The following is a 20589-nucleotide window of genomic DNA, read 5'->3' as shown; positions in this document are numbered from 1 at the left end:
TGTAATGTGTGTGCTCAAGCTAGACCCCAATGAGAGTATTTAAAATGCATATGAGAACTACCACTAGAATGACAGCAAATTGTAAATAGGGTCTCGTTGTGGCTCAGAGCAAAAAGGTTTATTGTTGACCTGGCGGATTGACCAGTGGTGTTGTCACCACATGTATTTGTTCCATGTGAACTCACATTTCCGAGTAAACTTTGTAATATGATTAACGGTTCAGTAAGTTTAAAAAAGAGGAGATTAATGAAGTAGATGATAGCATTTATCCACAGTCTGTTGTGTTCTTGGTAGTTGGTTAGTCTGGAAATCAGAATGAAGCACTCCAAGCATAATAGATATTTTTGCATCAAATGTAGAATGTAAAGTATGAAGTCTATTCATATTTGTCTGTGGGGCTTATTGACCAAAGATAACAAGAGAAGAAATAAGAAGAATCAGAGCATTAGTGATTACTAGACCAAAAACAAACAAACAAACAACTTCTGAAAAGGGAAAGTCAATCTCAACACATCTTCATACTACAAAATAGACTCCATGGGTTAGTGCTACGTAATTAGCATCCAGGTTCATTGCTTAGAAGTTCATTTGGCCATGTCTTTTTTTGGACTTGTACTATCATGATCCTTTCACTTGCTTTTGAATGAAAAACTTGATTAGAAATAGACCATGGATTATGATTAAGCCATTAGTTTCTTAAATTTTTTTTTGGGGGGGGGTTGGTGATGGCACACCCAGTTAAATGCAAGTATCACCATGCACAAGAACCCAGGTTCTAGTCCCCTCTTCCTATCTGCAGGGGATCCGTTTCACAAGTGATGAAACAGGTCTGCGGGTGTCTTTCTCTCTCCCTCTGTATCTCCTCTGCCCCTCTTAATTTCCTTCTGCCCTATCAAATAAAAATGGAAAGAAAACACATGGAAAAAAAAGGTCACTGGGAATGGTGGGTCCATAGTGTAGGCACTGAGCCCCAGTGATAACCCTAATAGCAAAAATAAATAAATAAATAAAGGTGTGGGTACATAGCATAATGGTTATGCAAAGAGATTCTCATGCCTGAGGCTCCAAAGTCTCTGATTCATTCCCCCATGCCACCATAAGCCAGAGCTAAGCAGTGCTCTAGTTAAAAAAAAAAAAAAAAAAAAAAAAAGGGAGTTGGGCTGTAGCACAGTAAGTTAAGCGCTTGTGGCACAAAGTGCAAGGACCAGCGTAAGGATCCTGGTTCGAGCCCTTGGCTCCCCACCTGCAGGGAAGTCGCTTCACAGGCCCTGAAGCAGGTCTGCAGGTGTCTATCTTTCTCTCCCCTTCTCTGTCTTCCCCTCTTCGCTCCATTTCTCTCTGTCCTATCCAACAACAACGACATCAATAATAACTACAACAATAAAACAACAAGGGCAACAAAGGAAATAAGTAAATAAATATATTTTAAAAATTCTCTGCATTTAGGAGCCAGAGAAAAGCTCACCTAGTAGGCACATGCTTTGCCACCTAACTACTCTAGGACAAGTTCCATCACAACAGAGAGAGAGTCACAGCATTGGGAGAAGCTTCAGTGCTGTGATGTCTCTTCTTCTTTCCCTCTTTGTCTCTCTCTGAAATAAAAATAATGAAAATGTTGTCTAGGAACACTGAGGTTGAGTATGTGTGAAGCTCTGGTGCTGAACAATATTTAACTTAGACACATTACATATAGATTTATTCCACCATATATAATATATATTCTCTAATCTCTTCCAAATTACTTGGTCTTCATCTAGAAGGAAAGGTGGCATCTATGGCTAAACTTTAAAACACCGAAGAATATACAGTATTAAGGAATGATCATAGACTTAAAAACCAAAATAGACTGGGTAATAGCTAGGAGCCATTTGATATTAAGTAGCATGTATTGAGTATGACTGAAGAAGCTGTGCATTGGAAATTAATAAGTGAGGTAGGATGAGTAGGAGAGATTAATGGGTCCAGATTAACCATTCAGCTAGCAAGATAGCTCACTCGCATGGTGTGCAAACTGTCAGGAGCACAACCCAGGTTGGGGGCTTAATTCTTTCAAAAAGACATGTTAAATGTAGCACAGCTTTATTCCGTGACAATTTAAAACCAACTGATTCCCAAACTGCATTACGTTGTAACTGTTACTGGGTATCTGACTAACAACATGTATAAGTAGATGTGATGGTCTTTTCAATTCTGTATTTCAAATTTCAATACCACTCAGTGTTTCTTCAACCTCTTCCTGGGGAAACCCCTCACTGCCTACCTTCAGAGGGGAGGAACCCTTTATTTTGAAGAACCATCACATCTCTGGGATTCCCCTAACTTTGACAGCTTTTAAGGGGTTTTCCACAGAAACAACTGTTACACATGTCTGCTCACCTGACATGTCTCAATGCCATGATTTCATTAAAAGAAATTTCCCACTTGCCTGAGGCACCCCAGGTTCCATACCGGCATCACATATGCCAGAGTTGAGTGGTGTCCTGGTCTCTCTCTGGTGCTCTTTCTTCCTCTCTCATAAATTAAACAAACGTTTAAAAACATTCTACTGACATTTTAATTGTAGTTTCTGAGGACATTATACTTGCTGACCTGGAGCTACTGTATTTATTTTATTGTTGTGTTGGTCTGAGTGGTATGGGAGGACTGGTTCCCATATCTGTGACTTCCTGGGTTTCTTGAGGTTGAGTACACCAGCTAACTTTTAGCATATGTGCAACTGAAGCAGGCACAACGCTTCATCTAACCCTTGGAGGGTAAGCTAGACTTTGTTAGAGGAAAGAGGAGATGGAATCTATTAGCAAAAACTTGGGGATGGAAGATCACATCATATGCATCTATTGCTAAAGGAGGCAGTAGGCAGAGGAGTGGCGATGGCTGGAATGTTCTTAGACTGGAGTCCTGAACTGAACTTCTCTTTTTTTTTTAACAGCAGAGTTAAAATGTGATTGTTTTATTATTTTCTTCCCTTTGGCTTCTTTTTAAATATATTTTATTCACTGACAGCTTTATAAAGTATCTATTCATTTATTTTTATTTGATAGGACAGAGGGAAAGTGTGAGGGGAGGGGAAGACAGAGAAGGACAAAGAGAGACACCTGTAGCACTGCTTCACTACTTGTGAAGCTTTCCCGCACAGGTAAGGACTGATTCCTCGTGCATGGTCATGTGTGTGCTTAACCAAGTACACTGCTGCCCAGCCCTTCTCCTTCTGCTTCTTTTTCACTTCCTTTCTTTACAGTGAGGCCCCATGAAATACAAAGTGTAAGAGCACGTCAGTGGGATATAGGTACTAGGAAGGCTGAAAGGTCAGATGTGATCATAAACCAAGTCTTTGATGTTAATGTGTATAATTCTCTAATTATTTTTTTAAACTCTATATGAACATAGTCATCTAATTTTTTTTTTAGAATTTATTTATTTATTAATGGGAAAGATAGGAGGAGAGAGAAAGAACCAGACATCACTCTGGTATATGTGCTGCCGGGAACTGAACTCAGGACCTCATGCTTGAGAATCCAGTGCTTTACCACTGCACCACCCCCCGGACCACTTCTCTAATTATTTTTGTGATAAAAGTGTTTAAGAGGGAGTCGGGCTGTAACACAGCGGGTTAAGAGCAGGTGGTGCAAAGCTCAAGGACCAGTGTAAGGTTCCCAGTTCGAGCTCTGGCTCCCCACCTGCAGGGGAGTCGCTTCACAAGTGGTGAAGCAGGTCTGCAGGTGTCTGTCTTTCTTTCTCCCTCTCTGTCTTCCCCTGCTCTCTCCATTTCTCTCTGTCCTATCCAACAACGATGACAACAATAATAACTACAACTATAAAACAACAAGGGCAACAAAAGGGAATAAATTTTAAAAAAAAGTGTTTAAGAGGGGGGCCGGGCGATAGTGTGGCGGGTTAAGCGCACATGGTGCAAAGCACAATGACAGGCTCAAGGATCCTGGTTCAAGGCCCCAGCTCCCCACCTGCAGGGGAGTCGATTCACAGGTGGTGAAGCAGGTCTGCAGGTGTCTTATCTTTCTCTCTTCTCTCTCTGTCTTCCCCATCTCTCTCCATTTCTCTCTGCCCTATCCAACAACAATGGCATTAATAACAACAATAATAATAACCACAACAACAATAAAACAACAAGGGCAACAAAAGGGAAAAAAATAGCCTCCAGGAGATTCGTGGTACAGGCACCAAGCCCCAGCAATAATCTTAGAGGCAAAAAAAAAAAAAAAAGTGTTTAAGAATGATTTCTTTTTTGACAAAAGAGGAATTTGTGTTGCAGTGCTGATATTTAAAAAAAAAACTATTTTGATCAGTTTTATTCTCCAAAACCCATGAGAATTTTAAATTTAGCACTGGACTTCTGGGATGTTCTCATGACGGTGGTGGCAGAAAATGAAGTGAGGACCCCAGAGGGAAGGGGAATCTGTCGATCAGAATAACTAAGAGCTCATCCAGTCACCTTCCCCACCCCTCTGGATATTAATTCACCTATTTACAAGATACTCACCGGACATCTAACTCTATGCCAGGCATTCTCCTTGGCATCATGGGCAAGTGGACAAAATGAACAGGGCCTCAGTTCTCACGGTGCATGCATTCTAGTGGAGGAAGACAGCCAATGATCAAGCCTGCAACTAGGAAGGTTCAGTTACCGATTAGGGTCGTGGACAGCAGTGGGGGTGATACTGATTGGAGATAGTGGTCTCCTGGGTGCTTCCAGTAGCCACGGTGGTCAGAGAGGAAAACCTTTTCACATTGATGGCTGCCAAATCACCCGTGGGTTCTAGGCAAAAAGAACAGGTTAAAAAAATTTTAATTGAGGACTTATAAAAATGCATATACAACAAACCAACCTTTGAGGTGTAGAAATGATTTTTAGTGATTAGAATGCTCATTTGGGGCTGATCGGTAGCTCCCTTGCCGTGCGTGTGATTGAATCAGAGTTTGAACTCTAGCCTACCACATAGAAGTATCACAGAAGCAGCAGAAGATCCAGTGCTTCATGTCTCCATATATATATATATATATATGTTTGCCTCCAGGGTGGTTGCTTGGACTCTGCACAAGCAGACAAAGTACCCTGCTCCTGGAGGCATTTCTTCCCTCCCTTCCCCTCGCCTCCCTTCTCCTCCCCTCTCCTCCCTTCTCCTCCCTTCCCCTTCCCCTCCCCTTCCCCTTCCCCTCCTCTCCCCTTCCTTCCCCTTCCCCATCCCCCTCCACCTTCCCTTCCCCCTCCCCTTCCCTTCCCCTCCCCCTCCCCTTCCCCATCCCCTCCCCATCCCACTTCCCTTCCCCATCCCCATCCCATCCCCCTCCCCTTTCCCTTTCCCTTCCCCTCCCCCTTCCCCTCTCCCATCCCCATCCCCTCCCCTATCCCCCTCCCCCTTCCCCTCTCCCATCCCCTCCCCATCCCCCTTTCCCTTCCCCATCCCCATCCCCTCCCCCATCCCCCTTCCCTTCCCCTCCCCCTCCCCCTTCCCTTCCCCCATCCCCCTCCCCTTTCTCCTTCCCTTCCCCTCCCCATCCCCCTTCCCCTCCCCCATTCCCCTTCCCTTTCCCCTTCCCTTCCCCTCCCCATCCCCCTTCCCCATCCCCTTCCCCTCCCCCATCCCCTCCCCCATCCCCCTTCCCTTTCCCCTTCCCTTCCCCTCCCCTTCCCTTTCCCCTTCCCTTCCCCTCCCCTTCCCTTTCCCCTTCCCTTCCCCTCCCCATCCCCCTTCCCCTTCCCTTCCCCATCCCCATCCCCTCCCCCTTTCCATCCCCCATCCCCATCCCCCTTCCCCCTTCCCCCTTCCCCCTTCCCCCATTCCTTCTCTTCATTTTTTTTATTGGCAAGGACAGAGAGAGATTGAGAGAGGAGGGGGAAGACAAAGGGAGAGAAAGATAGACACCTGCAGACCTGCTTCAGTGCTTGTGAAGTGACCCCCCCTTTCAAGTGGAGAGGTGTTGGCCCAAACAGGGATCCTAGCTCTGGTCTTTGCACTTTGTACTATGTGCACTTAACTCTCTTCGCCATCACCGGGCCTCCACCTCCCTACTTTTCTATCTGAATGAAAAAGTTGTCTTGGGATTGGTGATATTGCTCATGTTTGAGGACCTAGTGGGGAAAGAAAAACACATGTTAAGAGGTCTCACAGAATTTAAATTGTACAGAGGAACTAAGTTTTTTATTTACCTCTAGTTTCTGATGTTCTCTTCACATTCATGGGAAAGGATATATGCTATGTTGCACTAAATAAACCTTTCTGTCATTTGTTTTATTTAGATAACTTTCAGGAGCATTAATAATTGTCTGCATAGGCTTTATTATCTTAAGGGTTTTTTTTTTTCTTTTGGTTCCCAAGCTTGAAAGATATTAAGAAGGCAACCAGGACTAAAGTGTCTATCTCCTCTTAAAGTTTTGGGATCAAGATATATAATTAATTTCTTGGTCAATGAGTAGTTAAACACTATTATGTTACAGCATATACATATATAATTTTAATAAAGTTTTTACCTATAGATTTTTTTTGTCAGTGTATAGAAAAGGAACTGTAAATGTACCTTATTGAACATAATATGTATTGGGAGTGCGTTAAGTGCTTAATGTTTGTAAATAATAATTTACCTTTTTTTGCCCTCAAATTATAGTCAATGATTTTTAACATGGATTCATTTAAAATCTCACTTATGTTAATGGTTGTTTTTGTAAAGGGTAATGGTATATGAAGTACATGTTTTTACTAAGTTATCTTTTCTGGAAATCGTTGAGGTTTTAATTTAATATAATTGCATTGTAGGGCAAGTCTTAAACTATGAGTGCATACTGGATTTTTTTTTTTGAACTAACAAGCCTTGTCTTGTCAAGAAATAAACAAGATTTAAAAAAAAAATTATGCCCTGGAGGGTTAGTATTTGCATTTGTCAGCTACTGACATTACATTTCCTCTTCCTAATTTCAAGGCAATTGTCCTCTTTACATTAAATGTTGTAATTTCTTGTAGGTAGGCTTAGACTGCAAAATTAGTAGTGGTACTAAATATCATATGACCAAAGTTAAAGAATGAGGATAAATATGATTGCATGCCTCTTTTGTACATAGTTCTTTATCATCAATTAAATGAGAGATAAAGGGAGAGTGTTGTTAAAATTTTCGGAGGCTCTGGCCGGGCTGGCTTGCTTCACGGCGGGTAACAGAGACGTGGAGACAACGGCTGGGCAGGGAAGCTGTATTTCTTTATTCACGAACAACGATTCATAAACTAAGACAAACTAATCACCAAACAGAACTCTGCTGTCTCTTTGCAGCGGCGCAAGCACTCTCTCTTACTCTCGAACTCAGGAACTCTCCAACTCTGGCACTCTGGAACTCTCGTACTTGAGAACCCTCTGAAACTCTGGCAAACTGGAACTCTCTCTTACTCTGTAACCCTGAAACTCTCGAACTCAGGAACTCAGGAACTCTCGGACTCAGGAACCCTCTCCCGGGGTTCCTTGGGGCGGGGCCAAGCAGGCCCGCGAAATTAACAGGACTGATGCAATTCTCTTGGCGGGGGGAGGGCTAGAACAAACCAATGTAAAGCATATGACAGGAGAGAGATGGAGACACCCACACACTGTTCTGCTCTGACTTATGGTGGTTTTTGAGGTTGAACCTCAGAGCCTGAGGCATGCAATTCTAATTGCATAACTATTATACTATTTCCCCAGTCATATCATCACTGTAAATTTGGCACATTTTATTCTTATCACATGCCAAGCACTTATCACAGGTCATACCTTTTGTATGTGTCAAGGAAGGAATTTGTCCAGTATTCCCTCAATTCTATAGTGTTACTTCTGCATTATTACCTTTTCACTGTTGAGTGGAACCTTAGGCACTTTTGATGAATAAAATTTGCCTGCCACATTTCTTTCTTTTTTTTTTAAATTTTTTTATTTATAAAAAGGAAACATTGACTAAACCATAGGATAAGACGGGTACAACTCTACACAATTCCCACCACCAGAACTCTGTATCCCATCCCCTCCCCTGATAGCTTTCTTATTCTTTAACCCTCTGGGAGCATGGACCCAGGGTCATTGTGGGATGCAGAAAGTGGAAGGTCTGGCTTCTGTAATTGCTTCCCCGCTGAACATGGGCATTGACAGGTCAATCCATACTCCCAGCCTGTGTCTCTCTTTCCCTAGTGGGGAAGCACTCTGGGGAAGCAGAGCTCCAGGACACATTGGTGGGGTTTTCTGTCCAGGGAAGTCTTGTCAGCATCATGCTAGCATCTGGAACCTGGTAGTTGCCAAGAGAGTTAAACATACAAAGCCAAACAAATTGTTGACCAGCCTGCCACTTTTCTATATCACCCCTGCCTTTTCCTGTTTACCATTATCTATGATTTTTTATTTTACCCTCCCATTTATTCAGTGAAGACTTTGCTAACCTTTGTTGAGTATAATGTGATATCGTAGAGCCTTTCTGGAAACATTCTTTCTTTGACTTCCTTGGCAGCCTATCTGGCAGTTACCCCCCTCCCCCCCCCCCCCCCCCGCACTGCCACCTTTTTATTACTCATACTTCTGTAGCCCGTCTCCTTAGAAACCATTGGAAGATCCTCTTTCAATATAACAGGTAAAAGTGAATGCTTGTCAGAGCCTTCTCTTATCAGAGATTTTTCTCTTATCACTTTCCATGCCTTTTTTATAATACCAGCCATCCCCCCCCCCCCCCCCGGCTCCAGTTATCATCCATTTAACCACACTCAGGTCTGTGTTTCTGATCATCTCTGAGCTTCAGATGTTAATATCTAGTGACCTTGAATATCTGAATCGTGGTAAGTTTCTTTACTCCTTCTTTCTCAGAATCACGTACATCACAAATGCATCTTTCACTCAGTGGTCCTGTTGTGGCAGTTTTTCTTAGAGATTTACCAACATACATACAAAGTGATGACAGCAGGGTTAGTTTGTTTGGGGATAATCAGAGATGAGAAATAACTTGTTTTCCATTTGTAGTGGCTGGTTAGACAAAATACAGACCGGCATGTAAAGGGTTACTGTGCTCCCGGAAGGGGCCAGGGGGATGGGCTGCAGAGCTGTGGCATCCTGGTGCACAGTGGCTGAAAAGGACTTAAGTTGGGGGTGAAAATGTGTTGCAGACACCTATTACAGGAAGAGGAGAAACAGTACCCATGTGTCAGCAACAGAACTGCAAACCATTAACTCCCCCCCCCCCCCGTGTAAATAAATAAGTAGATCAAACCAAACCAAATAAAATATGTATACTGTTCTCAGAAAATTCAAAGTTGAAATAACTGGTAATTTTTGGAAATGCCAGTCTCCCATTAAAGACAGATTCCTGTGTAAAAATAAAAATGATGGAGGAAACTCTCTATGTACTGAAAAGATCTCAAGGATATGCCAAGTGAAAAAAGAAGCAGAACAGGGCATGCAGGCATTTTTCCCCCTGTGTAGCAAAGGAGAACACAGTGATATTTTCTTTGCACAAATGAAGTGATGATCATTGTTACCATCCACATTTCACAGATTCACAGGTGGGAAGTTTTCATATTATATTTCAGTTTAAACTATCAAGTTAAATTTTCAGCTAGGCTTTGAGCTTGGTTTGAAATAGTATTTTCTGTATTTAGGTTTTGTCTGCTATGTTTCTTGTGTGACCACATTTCAGTCTTAGCTCTTAGTTCACAATCAGTTGTGTTGTGTTTGGAATAGACTTCTCTCAGTCTACGACTACTACTATGACTATGACTACGACTACTTTTTCTACTACTACTACTTCTCCCCCTCCTCCTTCTCCTCGTCCTTGTTTTTCTCTTTCTTCTTCTCCCCTCCTCCTTTTTTTCTCCTTTTTTTATTTATAAAAAGGAAACATTGACTAAACCATAGGATAAGGTGGGTACAACTCCACACAATTCCCACCACCAGAACTCCATATCCCCTCCCCTCCCCTGATAGCTTTCCTATTCTTTATCCCTCTGGGAGTATGGACCCAAGGTCATTGTGGGATGCAGAAGGTGGAAGGTCTGGCTTCTGTAATTGTTTCCCTGTTGAACATGGGCGTTGACAGGTCGATCCATACTTCCAGCCTGTGTCTCTCTTTCCCTAGTGGGGAAGCACTCTGGGGAAGCAGAGCTCAGGACACATTGGTGGGGTTTTCTGTCCAGGGAAGTCTGGTCAGCATCATGCTAGCATCTGGAACCTGGTGGCTGAAGAGAGAGTTAACATACAAAGCCAAACAAATTGTTTGTATTAATCATGAACTTAAAGCTAGAACAGTGCAGATGAAGAGTTGGGGGGGTCCTCCATTTTTTAGATAGTAGGCATATTTTAGTTATATTCCAAAGGGTCTGTGGCTATACTAGTTATTTATTTTTTTTCTTTTTTCCCCTCAGCCTAAAATCTGATATGCAGGTGGATCCAAGTTATTGTCTGGGGAGATGATGTCATGGCTGGAAAAAGGACCAGAAAGATGGATCAGGGAAGAGAGTAGCTCCCTAATATGGGAAAGGGGTATAAATATTGTTGACTGTAAACCCCATCAATTTCATGTGATCTGGGGACCATATCCTGAACATGTCCGGTCTCGTCTGATCCCCTTTCTTCTTAACAATGCTTCATTTTTTATATGTGCGTGCATGGGAGACACCCACAGAAGAGTGCCACTCATTTCTGGCATATACAGTCCCAGGTTTGAATCTGTCCACATGCCTGCAAATACTGAGCTGTCTGCCTGGTTCTGTCATTCCCATTACACTGATAGATCTGAGATTTTTATCGGCTATGCTTTTTGTAATCATTTTTCTTCTTCTGTAGTTTAACAGGAGTGATTCAAGCATTCATTACACATGTTTAAGAGACATCTCCATATTAAAGAAGATCCATGTAAATCACTCTTCAGAAGGACTTTGGGCCACTGATATTCTTTTCTTTTATTAGCATTTGAAAGTCTGGAAACTAGGAGTCAGGTGGTAGCGCAGCGGGTGCAAAGCGTTAAGGACTGGCATAAGGGTCCCGGTTTGAGCCCCTGGCTCCCCACCTGTAGGGAAATCGCTTTACAGGTGGTGAAGCAGGTCTGCAGGTGTCTATCTTTCTCTCCTCTCTGTCTTCCCCTCCTCCATTTCTCTCTGTCCTATCCAACAACAATGATGTCAGTAACAAAAATAACTACAACAATAAAACAACAAGGGCAACAAAAGGGAATAAAATGTTTTTAAAAAAAAAAAAGAATCTAGAAGTAAGTAGGGCTGCTGTGCAGCAGACTTTCTTGCCTGAGGAACCAGAGTTCTCAGGTTTAGTCCTTGACACCCCCATATACCAGAGTTGAGCAGCTCTCTGGTAAAGTGTCAGACACATTAAAAGTCTCAAAAAAAAAATGTGTTGGAATGATTTTTAGATTAATATCAGGATGCCTTTTAGACATTTTTTATTGTTGTAGTTATTGTTGTTATTGATGTCATTGTTGTTGGATAGGACAGAGAGAAATTGAGAGACTTGGGGAAGACAGAGAAGGGGAGAGAAAGATAGACACCTGCAGACCTGCTTCACTGCCTGTGAAGGTACTCCCCTGCGGGTAGGGAGCCAGTGGCTCAAACCAGGATCCTTATGCCAGTCCTTGCGCTTTGCACCACCTAAACTTAACCTGCTGTGCTACCGCCTGACTCCCTAGACATTTGTTATATATAGAGTTAGAAGGCTTTCTAAAGAGGCCAGGGCTTGGATAGTGTCTTGTTTTTTCTTTTTCTTTTTTTCTTATTTATTTGAGAGGATTAATTAACAAAACCATAGGGTAGGAGGGGTACTACTCCACACAATTCCCACCACCCAATCTCCATATCCCACCCCCTCCCCTGATAGCTTTCCCACTCTCTAGCCCTCTGGGAGCATGGACCCAGGGTCATTGCGGGTTGTAGAAGGTGGAAGGTCTGGCTTCTGTAATTGCTTCCATGCTGAACATGGGCGTTAACTGATCGGTCCATACTCCCAGTCTGCCTCTCTCTTTCCCTAGTAGGGTGGGTCTCTGGGGAAGCTGAGCTCCAGGACACATTGTTGGGGTCTTCAATCCAGGGAAGCCTGGCCGGCATCCTGATGACACCTGGAACCTGAAAAGAGAGTTAACATACAAAGCCAAACAAATTGTTGAGCAATCATGGACCCAAAGCTTGGAATAGTGGAGAGGAAGTGTTAGGGAGGTACTCACTACAAACTCTAGTGTACTTCTGCTTTCAGGTATATATTTTGCAGTATTTTATGGATACATGTGAACATATGCTCTCTCTCACAGAAACTGGTGTATATCTAGGTTTTGGGACTTTGTTAGAAAGTGAACCACCTGAGATGGAATTAGAGTATACTATGAAAGGAAAGGTCTCACCCGAGTAATGAAGCTGAAGGGTTGTCATTCCACATGTGAAGTCTCTGGACACAGTCTGAAGTGAAGCATTTGAGGTGACAATCGTTGCGTTGATTAGGTTGTGATTGGCAGATGCAATATTATTTTATATGGATTGGGAAAGGCATATGGGAAAGTGGGCCCTATCCAAAGGTTCCAGGACTGGGGGAAGTAGAGGCTCTATAGTGGAGATGTGAGGTTCCTGCTGTCTTAGGGTTCAAAAAGACAATGGATAGTTAATGTTATCATCACATTATTTGGTAATTGGGTTAACTTTGAAAAGTCCTTTTGTTAGGGTTTGCTGTACAGTACCCAGTATCTTGTATATAGCTGTGCTATTGGTTGCTTCTAATCTACTTGGTCTAGGCTTTTGAGAGAGTCTGCATATCAGTTACACAGCCTATATATTAAAAAGATTCAGTCTGTGTTTTAAAAACTTCGAGACATACAATTAATTTCCCCCTCTCATATTAATTAACTAGTGATTTATATGACTACATTTTACTAGGAGTGTACATAAACACCATTCCCACCACCAAAAGACTGTGACCCATTCCTCCCACCCACTCCCACCCCCCACTGGCCCAGGAAGCTGCATGTCTACCTCTCACCACAGGGTTTTTACTTTGGTGCCCTACTTACAATTTGGTCAGGTCCTGCTTTTAGTTTCCCTTTCACATCTTCTTAGTCAACTTCTGCTGATGAGTGGGATCATCCCATACTCATCTTTATCTTTCTGACTTAGCTCACTTAACATAATTCCTTCTAGCTTTGTCCAAGATGGGTCAGAGAAGGTGGGTTCATTGTTCTTGATAGCTGCATAGTATTCCATTGTGTATATATACCACAGCTTTCTCAGCCACTCATCTGTTGTTGGGCTCCTGGGTTGCTTCCAGGTTTTAGCTATTATGAATTGTGCTGCTATGAACATAGGAGTACACACCTCTTTTTGGTTGGGTGTTATGGAGTCCTTGGGGTATAACCCCAGGAGAGGAATTTCTGGATCATATGGAAGGTCCATGTCTAGCCTTCTGAGAGTTTTCCAGACTGCTCTCCACAGAGGCTGTACCAATTTACATTCCCACCAGCAATGTAAAAGGGTTCCTCTGTCCCCACATCCTCTCCAGCATTTGTTGCTGCTGTCCTTTTTGATGTATGCCATTCTTACAGGAGTGAGGTGGTATCTTAGTGTTGTCTTAATTTGCATTTCTCTGACAATCAGTGACCTAGAGCAGTTTTTCATATGTTTATTAGCCTTTTGGATCTCCTCTGTAGTGAATGTTTTGTTCATATCCTCTGCCCATTTTTGGATGGGGTCATTTGCTTTTTTGGTGCTAAGTTTGCTGAGCTCTTTATATATTTTGGTGATTAGTTTCTTGTCTGATATATGGCATATCAAGATCTTCTCCCATTCTGTGAGGGGTCTCTTTGTTTGTTTAATAGTTTCTTTGGATGTGCAGAAGCTTTTCAATTTGATGTAGTCCCATTGGTTTGTTTCTGCTTTAGTCTTCCTTGCAATTGGGTTTGATTCATCAAAGATGTCCTTGAGGTGTAGGTGGAAAACTGTTTTACCAATGTTTTCCTCTAAGTATTTGATTGTTTCTGGTCTGACATCTAGGTCTTTGATCCATTTGGAGTTGATTTTTGTATCTGGTGAGATAAAGTGGTTCAATTTCATTCTTCTTCATGTTACAACCCAGTTTTCCCAGCACCATTTATTGAAGAGAGCCTCCTTTTTCCATTTAATCCTTTGGGCCCCCTTATCAAAGATTAGATGTCCATAGGTGTGAGGATTTATTTCTGGGCTTTCAATTCTGTTCCACTGGTCTGTGTGCCTATTTTTGTTCCAGTACCATGGTGTTTTGATGATGATGGCTTTATAATATAGTTTGAGATCTGGGAGTGTGATGCCTCCATTTCTGTTTCTTTTCCTCAAGATGGTTTTGGCAATTCTAGGTGTTTTCAGGTTCCAGATAAATGATTGTAGTGTTTGTTCTATTCTCTTAAAGAAGCTTGGTGGAACTTTGATGGGTATTGCATTAAATTTGTATATGGCTCTGGGGAGAATATTCATTTTGATGATATTTATCCTTCCAATCTATGAGCATGGGATATCTTTCCATTTCTTGGTATTACTTTCTATTTCCTTGAGTAGCAACTCATAGTTTTCAGTATACAAGTCTTTCACTTCTTTGGTCAACTTTATTCCTAGGTGTTTGATTGATTTTGCTGAAACAGTAAATGGGAGTGATTTCTGGATGTCTTCTTCTTCAGATTTAGTGTTTGCATAAAGAAATTCCACTGATTTTTGTACATTGATTTTGTACCCTGAAAACTTGCTATATTGCCTAATAACTTCCAGTAGTTTTCTGCTGGATTCTTTAGGTCTTTCTATGTATACTATCATATCATCTGCAAATAGTGAGAGCTTGACTTCTTCCCTTCCAATCTGTATTCCTTTGATTTCTTTCTCTTGCTTGATTGCTATGGCAAGAACTTCCAATACTATGTTGAAGAGTAACGGTGACAGTGGACAGCCCTGTCTAGTCCCCGATCTGAGGGGGAATGCTTTCAGCTTCTGTCCATTGAGTATGATGTTGGCTGTAGCTTTGCTATATATAGACTCCACTATCTTGAGGAATTTCCCATTTTTTGTAGAGTTTTGAGCATGAATGAGTGTTGGATTTTGTCAAAGGCTTTCTCTGCATCTATTGAAATAATCATGTGGTTTTTGGCTTTGCTTTTATTGATGTGGTGAATGACATTGATTGACTTACGGATGTTGAACCAGCCTTGCATTCCTGGGATGAATCCCATTTGGTCATGATGAACAATCTTTTTAATATGTTGCTGTATCCGGTTGGCCAAGATCTTGTTTAATATTTTGGCATCTATGTTCATCAGAGATATTGGTCTGTAGTTTTCCTTTTTTGTTCTGTCCCTATTAGCTTTTGGTATCAGGGTGATGTTGGCTTCATAGAAGGTGGAAGGGAGTATTCCTGTTTCTTCAATCTTATGGAAAAGCTTAAGAAGTATGGGTACTAACAGTTTCCTGAAAGTTTTGTAGAATTCGTTTGTGAAGCCATCTGCTCCAGGACTTTTGTTATTGGGGAGATTCTTAATAACGGTTTCAATTTCTTTGTCTGTGATTGGTGCATTTAGATTTTGTAGTTCTTCTTGGTTCAGTTTTGGAAGGGCATATGCTTCCAGGAATTGTTCCATTTCTTCCAGATTCTCTATCTTGGTGGCGTATAGTTCTTTATAGAAGTTTTGCAGGATTCTCTGGATTTCTGTGGTGTCAGTTGTGATATCTCCTCCATCGTTTACAATTCTATTAATTTGAGTTTTCTCTTTTTTTTGTTTGGTGAGTCTGGCTAGGGGTTTGTCAATTTTGTTTAATGTTTCAAAGAACCAACATTTGGCTTCATTGATCTTTTGTATGGTTCTTTTATTTTCGATGTTGTTTATTTCTGCCCTAATTTTAGTGATTTCTGTCCTTCTGGTTGCTTTAGGGTTCCTTTGTTCCTCTTCCTCTAAGTCTTTGAGGTGTAAAGTAAGGTCGTTCATTTGAGCTTTTTCTTGATGTTTAATATGTGATTGTATGGCTATAAGTTTCCCTCTCAGTACTGCTTTAGCTGTGTCCCAAATATTTTGATAGGTTGTGTCTTCATTTTCATTTGTTTCCAGGAACATTTGAATTTCCTGTTTGAGTGACTCTCTGACCCAGTGGTTCTTAAGGAGTATGTTGTTTAGTTTCCAAATTCTGTGACTTTTAATAATTTTCTGTTTGTTGTTAAATGTTAGTTTTACTCCACTGTGGTCTGATATGATACTTGGGATGATTTCAATGTTCTTGAATTTATTGATGCTATCTTTGTGGCCTAACATGTGGTCTATCCTTGAGTATGTGTTATGTGGATTTGAAAAGAAGGTGTATTCCAGTTTTTTGGAATACACCTTACTCTGAAAATGTCCAAGAGGTCTAGTCTGTCAGTCTCTTCATTCAATTCTCTTGTATCTTTGTTGGTTCTCTGCTTTGTTGATCTGTTTAAGTGTGAGAGTGGGGTATTGAAGTCTCCCACTATTATTGTATTACTATTGATGTTTTTTTGAAATTCAGTAAGTGCTTGACGTATTTAGATGGTCCCTCATGGGTGCATAGATGTTAATAATTGTTAAGTCTTCTTGGCTGATTGATCCTCTAATCATTATGTAATGTCCTTGCCTATCTTTTATTACTTTATTTAATTTAAAATTTATCGTGTCTGAGATAAGAATGGTTGTTCCTGCCCTTTTTTGAGGTCCGTTAGCCTGTATGATAGTTTTCCATCCTTTCACTTTAAGTCTGTGTTTATCTTGTTGTGACAGATGGGATTCTTGCAAGCAGCGTATGGTTGGGTTATGTTTTCTGATCCATCCCCCCCACTCTGTGCCTTTTGATGGGTGAGTTTAAGCCATTGACACTTATTGATATTATGGATTTAATGTATTATAGTGCCATTGTTCAAAAAAAATTTTTGTTTTCTCTGATATATTGCAAGTATTATAGTGATGTTCTTGTCTATAAGAGGTCTTTTAGAACCTCTTTCAGGGCCGGTTTGGTGATGGTTGCCTCCTTTAACTGTTGTTTGTCAAGAAGGTTTTGATTCTTCCATCTAGTTTGAATGAAAGTCTAGCAGGATATATTATCCTTGGTTGAAACCCTTTTTCATTCAGGGCTCGATAGATATCTTGCCATTCTCTTCTGGCTTTTAGAGTTTGAGTGGAGAAGTCTGCAGATAATCTTATGGGTTTTCCCTTGTATGTGACTTTTTGTTTCTCTCTTGCAGCCTTTAGGATCCTTTCTTTATCCTTACTTCTTCTCATTGTGACTATGATGTGTCTTGGTGTCTTCAGGTCTGTGATGATTCTGTTTGGAACTCTCTGGGCCTCTTGAATCTTGATGTCCTTTCTGTTATTCAGGTCTGGGAAGTTTTCTTGTATTATTTCCTCTAGAATGTTTGCTTCCCCTTCCTCTCTTTCTTCCTCTGGCAGGCCAATTATATGAATGTTACTTCTTTTGAGATCATCCCATATGTCTCTGGTGTTGTTTTCACTGTCTCACAATCTCTTTTTAAGCTCTTTCATCTCTTTCTTAGTTTTCTCTAACTCATCCTCTGTCTAACTAATTCTGTTTTTCTGCTTCTGTTAGTCTGTTTTCCCTTGCCTCAGCTTCTTTCTTCATTACAGCTATTTCAGCTTTCAGTTCTCTAATTGCCTCAAGATAGTATTTTCCTTGGGGGTCTCAAGTGTTGTTTCCCTAATACTGCCATTCCTTTCCTCCAATGTTGTTTTCATTTCTGTGATTAATCAGTTTATTATTGCTTGCATACTTTTCTTATCTATGGTTACTTCTGGCTGATTTGTAGTCTCTTCTGGGCTCTTGTCTTCATTCATTGGAGTAGCAGTTTTATTTGTTTTTGATCTACCCATTTTTTTGATTTATGTGTTTCTTTTTTTATGCTCTGTTGTTCCTCAGTTGTTGTGTCTTGAGTACAAGCAACACTGTACTGAATACCTTTATGACAATTGCACTCACCAACCTCAGGAATTACAGTAGCAACTGAAGCAAGTATTAAAGTAGTTTAATCACTACCAGTTAGCCAAACAATGTCTCCAGTCCGTGAAACAATAGTAACCAAATCCCAGTGAATAAGAAAGAGAAAAGAAAGAAGGGATAGCAAGAATAGACAGTTATGTAAATCTACTATCCACTGTATATTCTAGGGGTAACAAGAGGGGAAAGGGAAGTAGAGCAGAGATACACACATAGAGAGTCCACTCTGAGTCAGATTTCTTCCCCAAAATAATTCACAAATTCAGAAAGGCAAAGAAGAAGGAAGAAGTGTATGACAAGATAAAAAAAAAAAAAGAAACAAGAGAGAGAAAAGAGAAAAGATAAGAAAAAGAGCTGTAATTAAAGAGCAGTGAAAGGAAAGTTTTTTTTGATTACTTTATTTTTAATTTAATTTAATTTAATTAGCTAGGAGGAGGAGGAAGGGGAGAGTCTGTAGAGGAGGTAGGAGTAGCGAGATAAGTTCTTCCCACAATAGATAAGATGCCCACTACCCTAGCAATGAAAGATACCCTAAGAGTTAATTCTGATCAACCTAAAGGGGGGGGGGGGGAGATATATGCCTTTATATAATATTAATAATAAAATAGAGCAGGGTAAAAAAAAAAAAAAACCCTGTCCCAGATTACCTCAAACCTCGTGATCAGAGGCAGCTGATTGTTAAGAAGAGGAAAAAAAAAAAGAATTAAAAAAAAAAAAACCTCAGGACTAGACAAGTATAGCTGAAATAGACAGTTATGCAAATCTACTATCCACTCTATATTCTAGGGGTGGCTAAAGGAGGAAGGGAAGTTGAGCAGAGATACTCACAGTGAGAGTCCACTCTGAGTCAGAATTCTTCCCCAAAATAATTCCCAAACATGTATCAGTGAATTCAGTGAAAGCACACTGTTTGGTGGTGTGGGGGATGGGGCCTGTGGCTTTGGAAGCTGTAGGATTAAGGAAGAAAGGATGACAAGAATGAGAAAAAGAAAAAAAAAAGAGAGAAAAAAAACAAAAAGATAAGAAAAAGAACAGTAATAAAAGAGCAGTGAAAGGAAAGAGTTTTTTATTTATTTATTTTTAATTATTTAATTAGCTATGCAGGGTGGGTTGGGGGGGTTGGCTACTTTGAAAGAAAAAAGGCCAGAAGTTTCAGAAGGGAATAGACTTAGAATGAATGATACTTCCTGGTGGGACAGGAATCTTGGTAAAGAAAGAAGCTCAGCAGGGGATCCTGCTAGGAGCTGGTCCCTAGGGACTGGTTATGGGGGGGAGGGGGAGGAGGTGTGCTTTGGGATTAATAATTTAAAAGAAAAAAATTTTTTTCCCTTTTTTTCTACTCTACTTTTTAACCCAAATTAAGTTGTAGTCACCTCCTTGGTGTCACCGCTAGGACCCCTTATTGACTGGCCTACTAATGGCAGAAAATCCTACCGTTTCCAGAAGATGTGGTCAGAGCTCAAGCCACTAGAACCTTCTCAGTCCACCATCTTCCGGGAACCCCCAGTGTCTTGCTTTTTCATGTTTGTGACCCCCGTAGCATTGAAGGAAGCTGTGGTGCTGTCATTTCTTGCACTGTTTTCTTTGTCTTCTGAGTTTCTATCCAACAAACAAACAAACAAATACCCCTCAATAACTAAGGAAGCCAAAATCAATAGGGTGTATGCATTACAAACGGCAGAACTTATTAGTAACACATTATATATATGTATATGATAATTAAATATATATATGTTAATTAAATATTATGCATGGGGTGGAGGAGATGGAATAATGGTATGCAGAACGACTTCCATGCCTGAGACTCTGAAGTCACAGGTTCAGTTCCCTGTACAACTACAAGCCAGAGCTGGGCAGTGCTCTGGTAAAAATAACTAATCACTCAATTAGTCAGTAAAATTATGCTTGCATTTTTAGCGTGTTCTGAAAACAAGTCATGCCCAATAGCAGCACATGCACTGAAATTAGAATAGTCAAGACGAGATCAGCCTGGTTCTTGAGCAAGAATGACTTAGACATTCAGAGAACATTCCATATTCTGAAAAGGTCAACTACCAAGGAAATTTATACCAATATAAAAATGCTAAGTGTTTTGATATAATCTTTCTTTTTTATATTTTTTCCCTGTTTTCAGAATATTAAGAGCCCAGATCTGATAGTACTTACATAGAAAAAAATTCACCACATTTAAGACTAATGACCAACTATGTTTGGTTTGTTTCTCTTTCAAAGGTGTTCTTAAGGATTATTTAAGAGAACTCCCTTCTCCTTTGATAACAAAGCAGCTGTATGAGGCGGTACTGGAAGCAATGGTGAGAAGTCCTTTGAAAATGTCATTGAATGGTTGTGAGAATGATCCCAGTGACTCTATGTACACCGTGGGCTTGCTTGACTGTCTGCCTGATGTGGAAAAGGTAAGAATCATTGGTGCACAGTATATACTTTTATTTGATAATCACCTAGTGATTTCTGTACTTCATTTCTGGGTTCGAATAATTTTTTTTAGGCATTTGATATTTGTGATGTGCATGGATTAAAGCTTTGCTTTTAGTAGAGGCTTAGCTCCAGAAACAGCTTCTTAAAACACAATAAATCTATAGAATAATTTTGCTGGAGTCAGGAA

At 40.8% G+C, this 20589-nt stretch overlaps 1 protein-coding gene across 3 annotated transcripts in view; it reads left to right on the top strand.

The window, feature by feature from the left end:
- SYDE2 (synapse defective Rho GTPase homolog 2) overlaps window positions 1-20589 on the top strand; it is a 66607-nt gene that overhangs the window by 31796 nt on the left and 14222 nt on the right. For all 3 annotated transcript variants that reach the window (XM_060202269.1, XM_007524742.3, XM_060202270.1), the window contains one exon: window positions 20199-20380. In XM_060202269.1, coding sequence (XP_060058252.1) covers window positions 20199-20380 — 182 coding nt within the window. The remainder of the gene's footprint in view (window positions 1-20198; window positions 20381-20589) is intronic.

Source organism: Erinaceus europaeus, chromosome 11 (assembly GCF_950295315.1).
Source record: "Erinaceus europaeus chromosome 11, mEriEur2.1, whole genome shotgun sequence".
Classification (NCBI taxonomy): Eukaryota; Metazoa; Chordata; class Mammalia; order Eulipotyphla; family Erinaceidae; genus Erinaceus; species Erinaceus europaeus.
The sequence above is the reverse complement of the archived record's forward strand: the minus strand, read 5'-3'. Positions and strand labels throughout refer to the sequence as shown.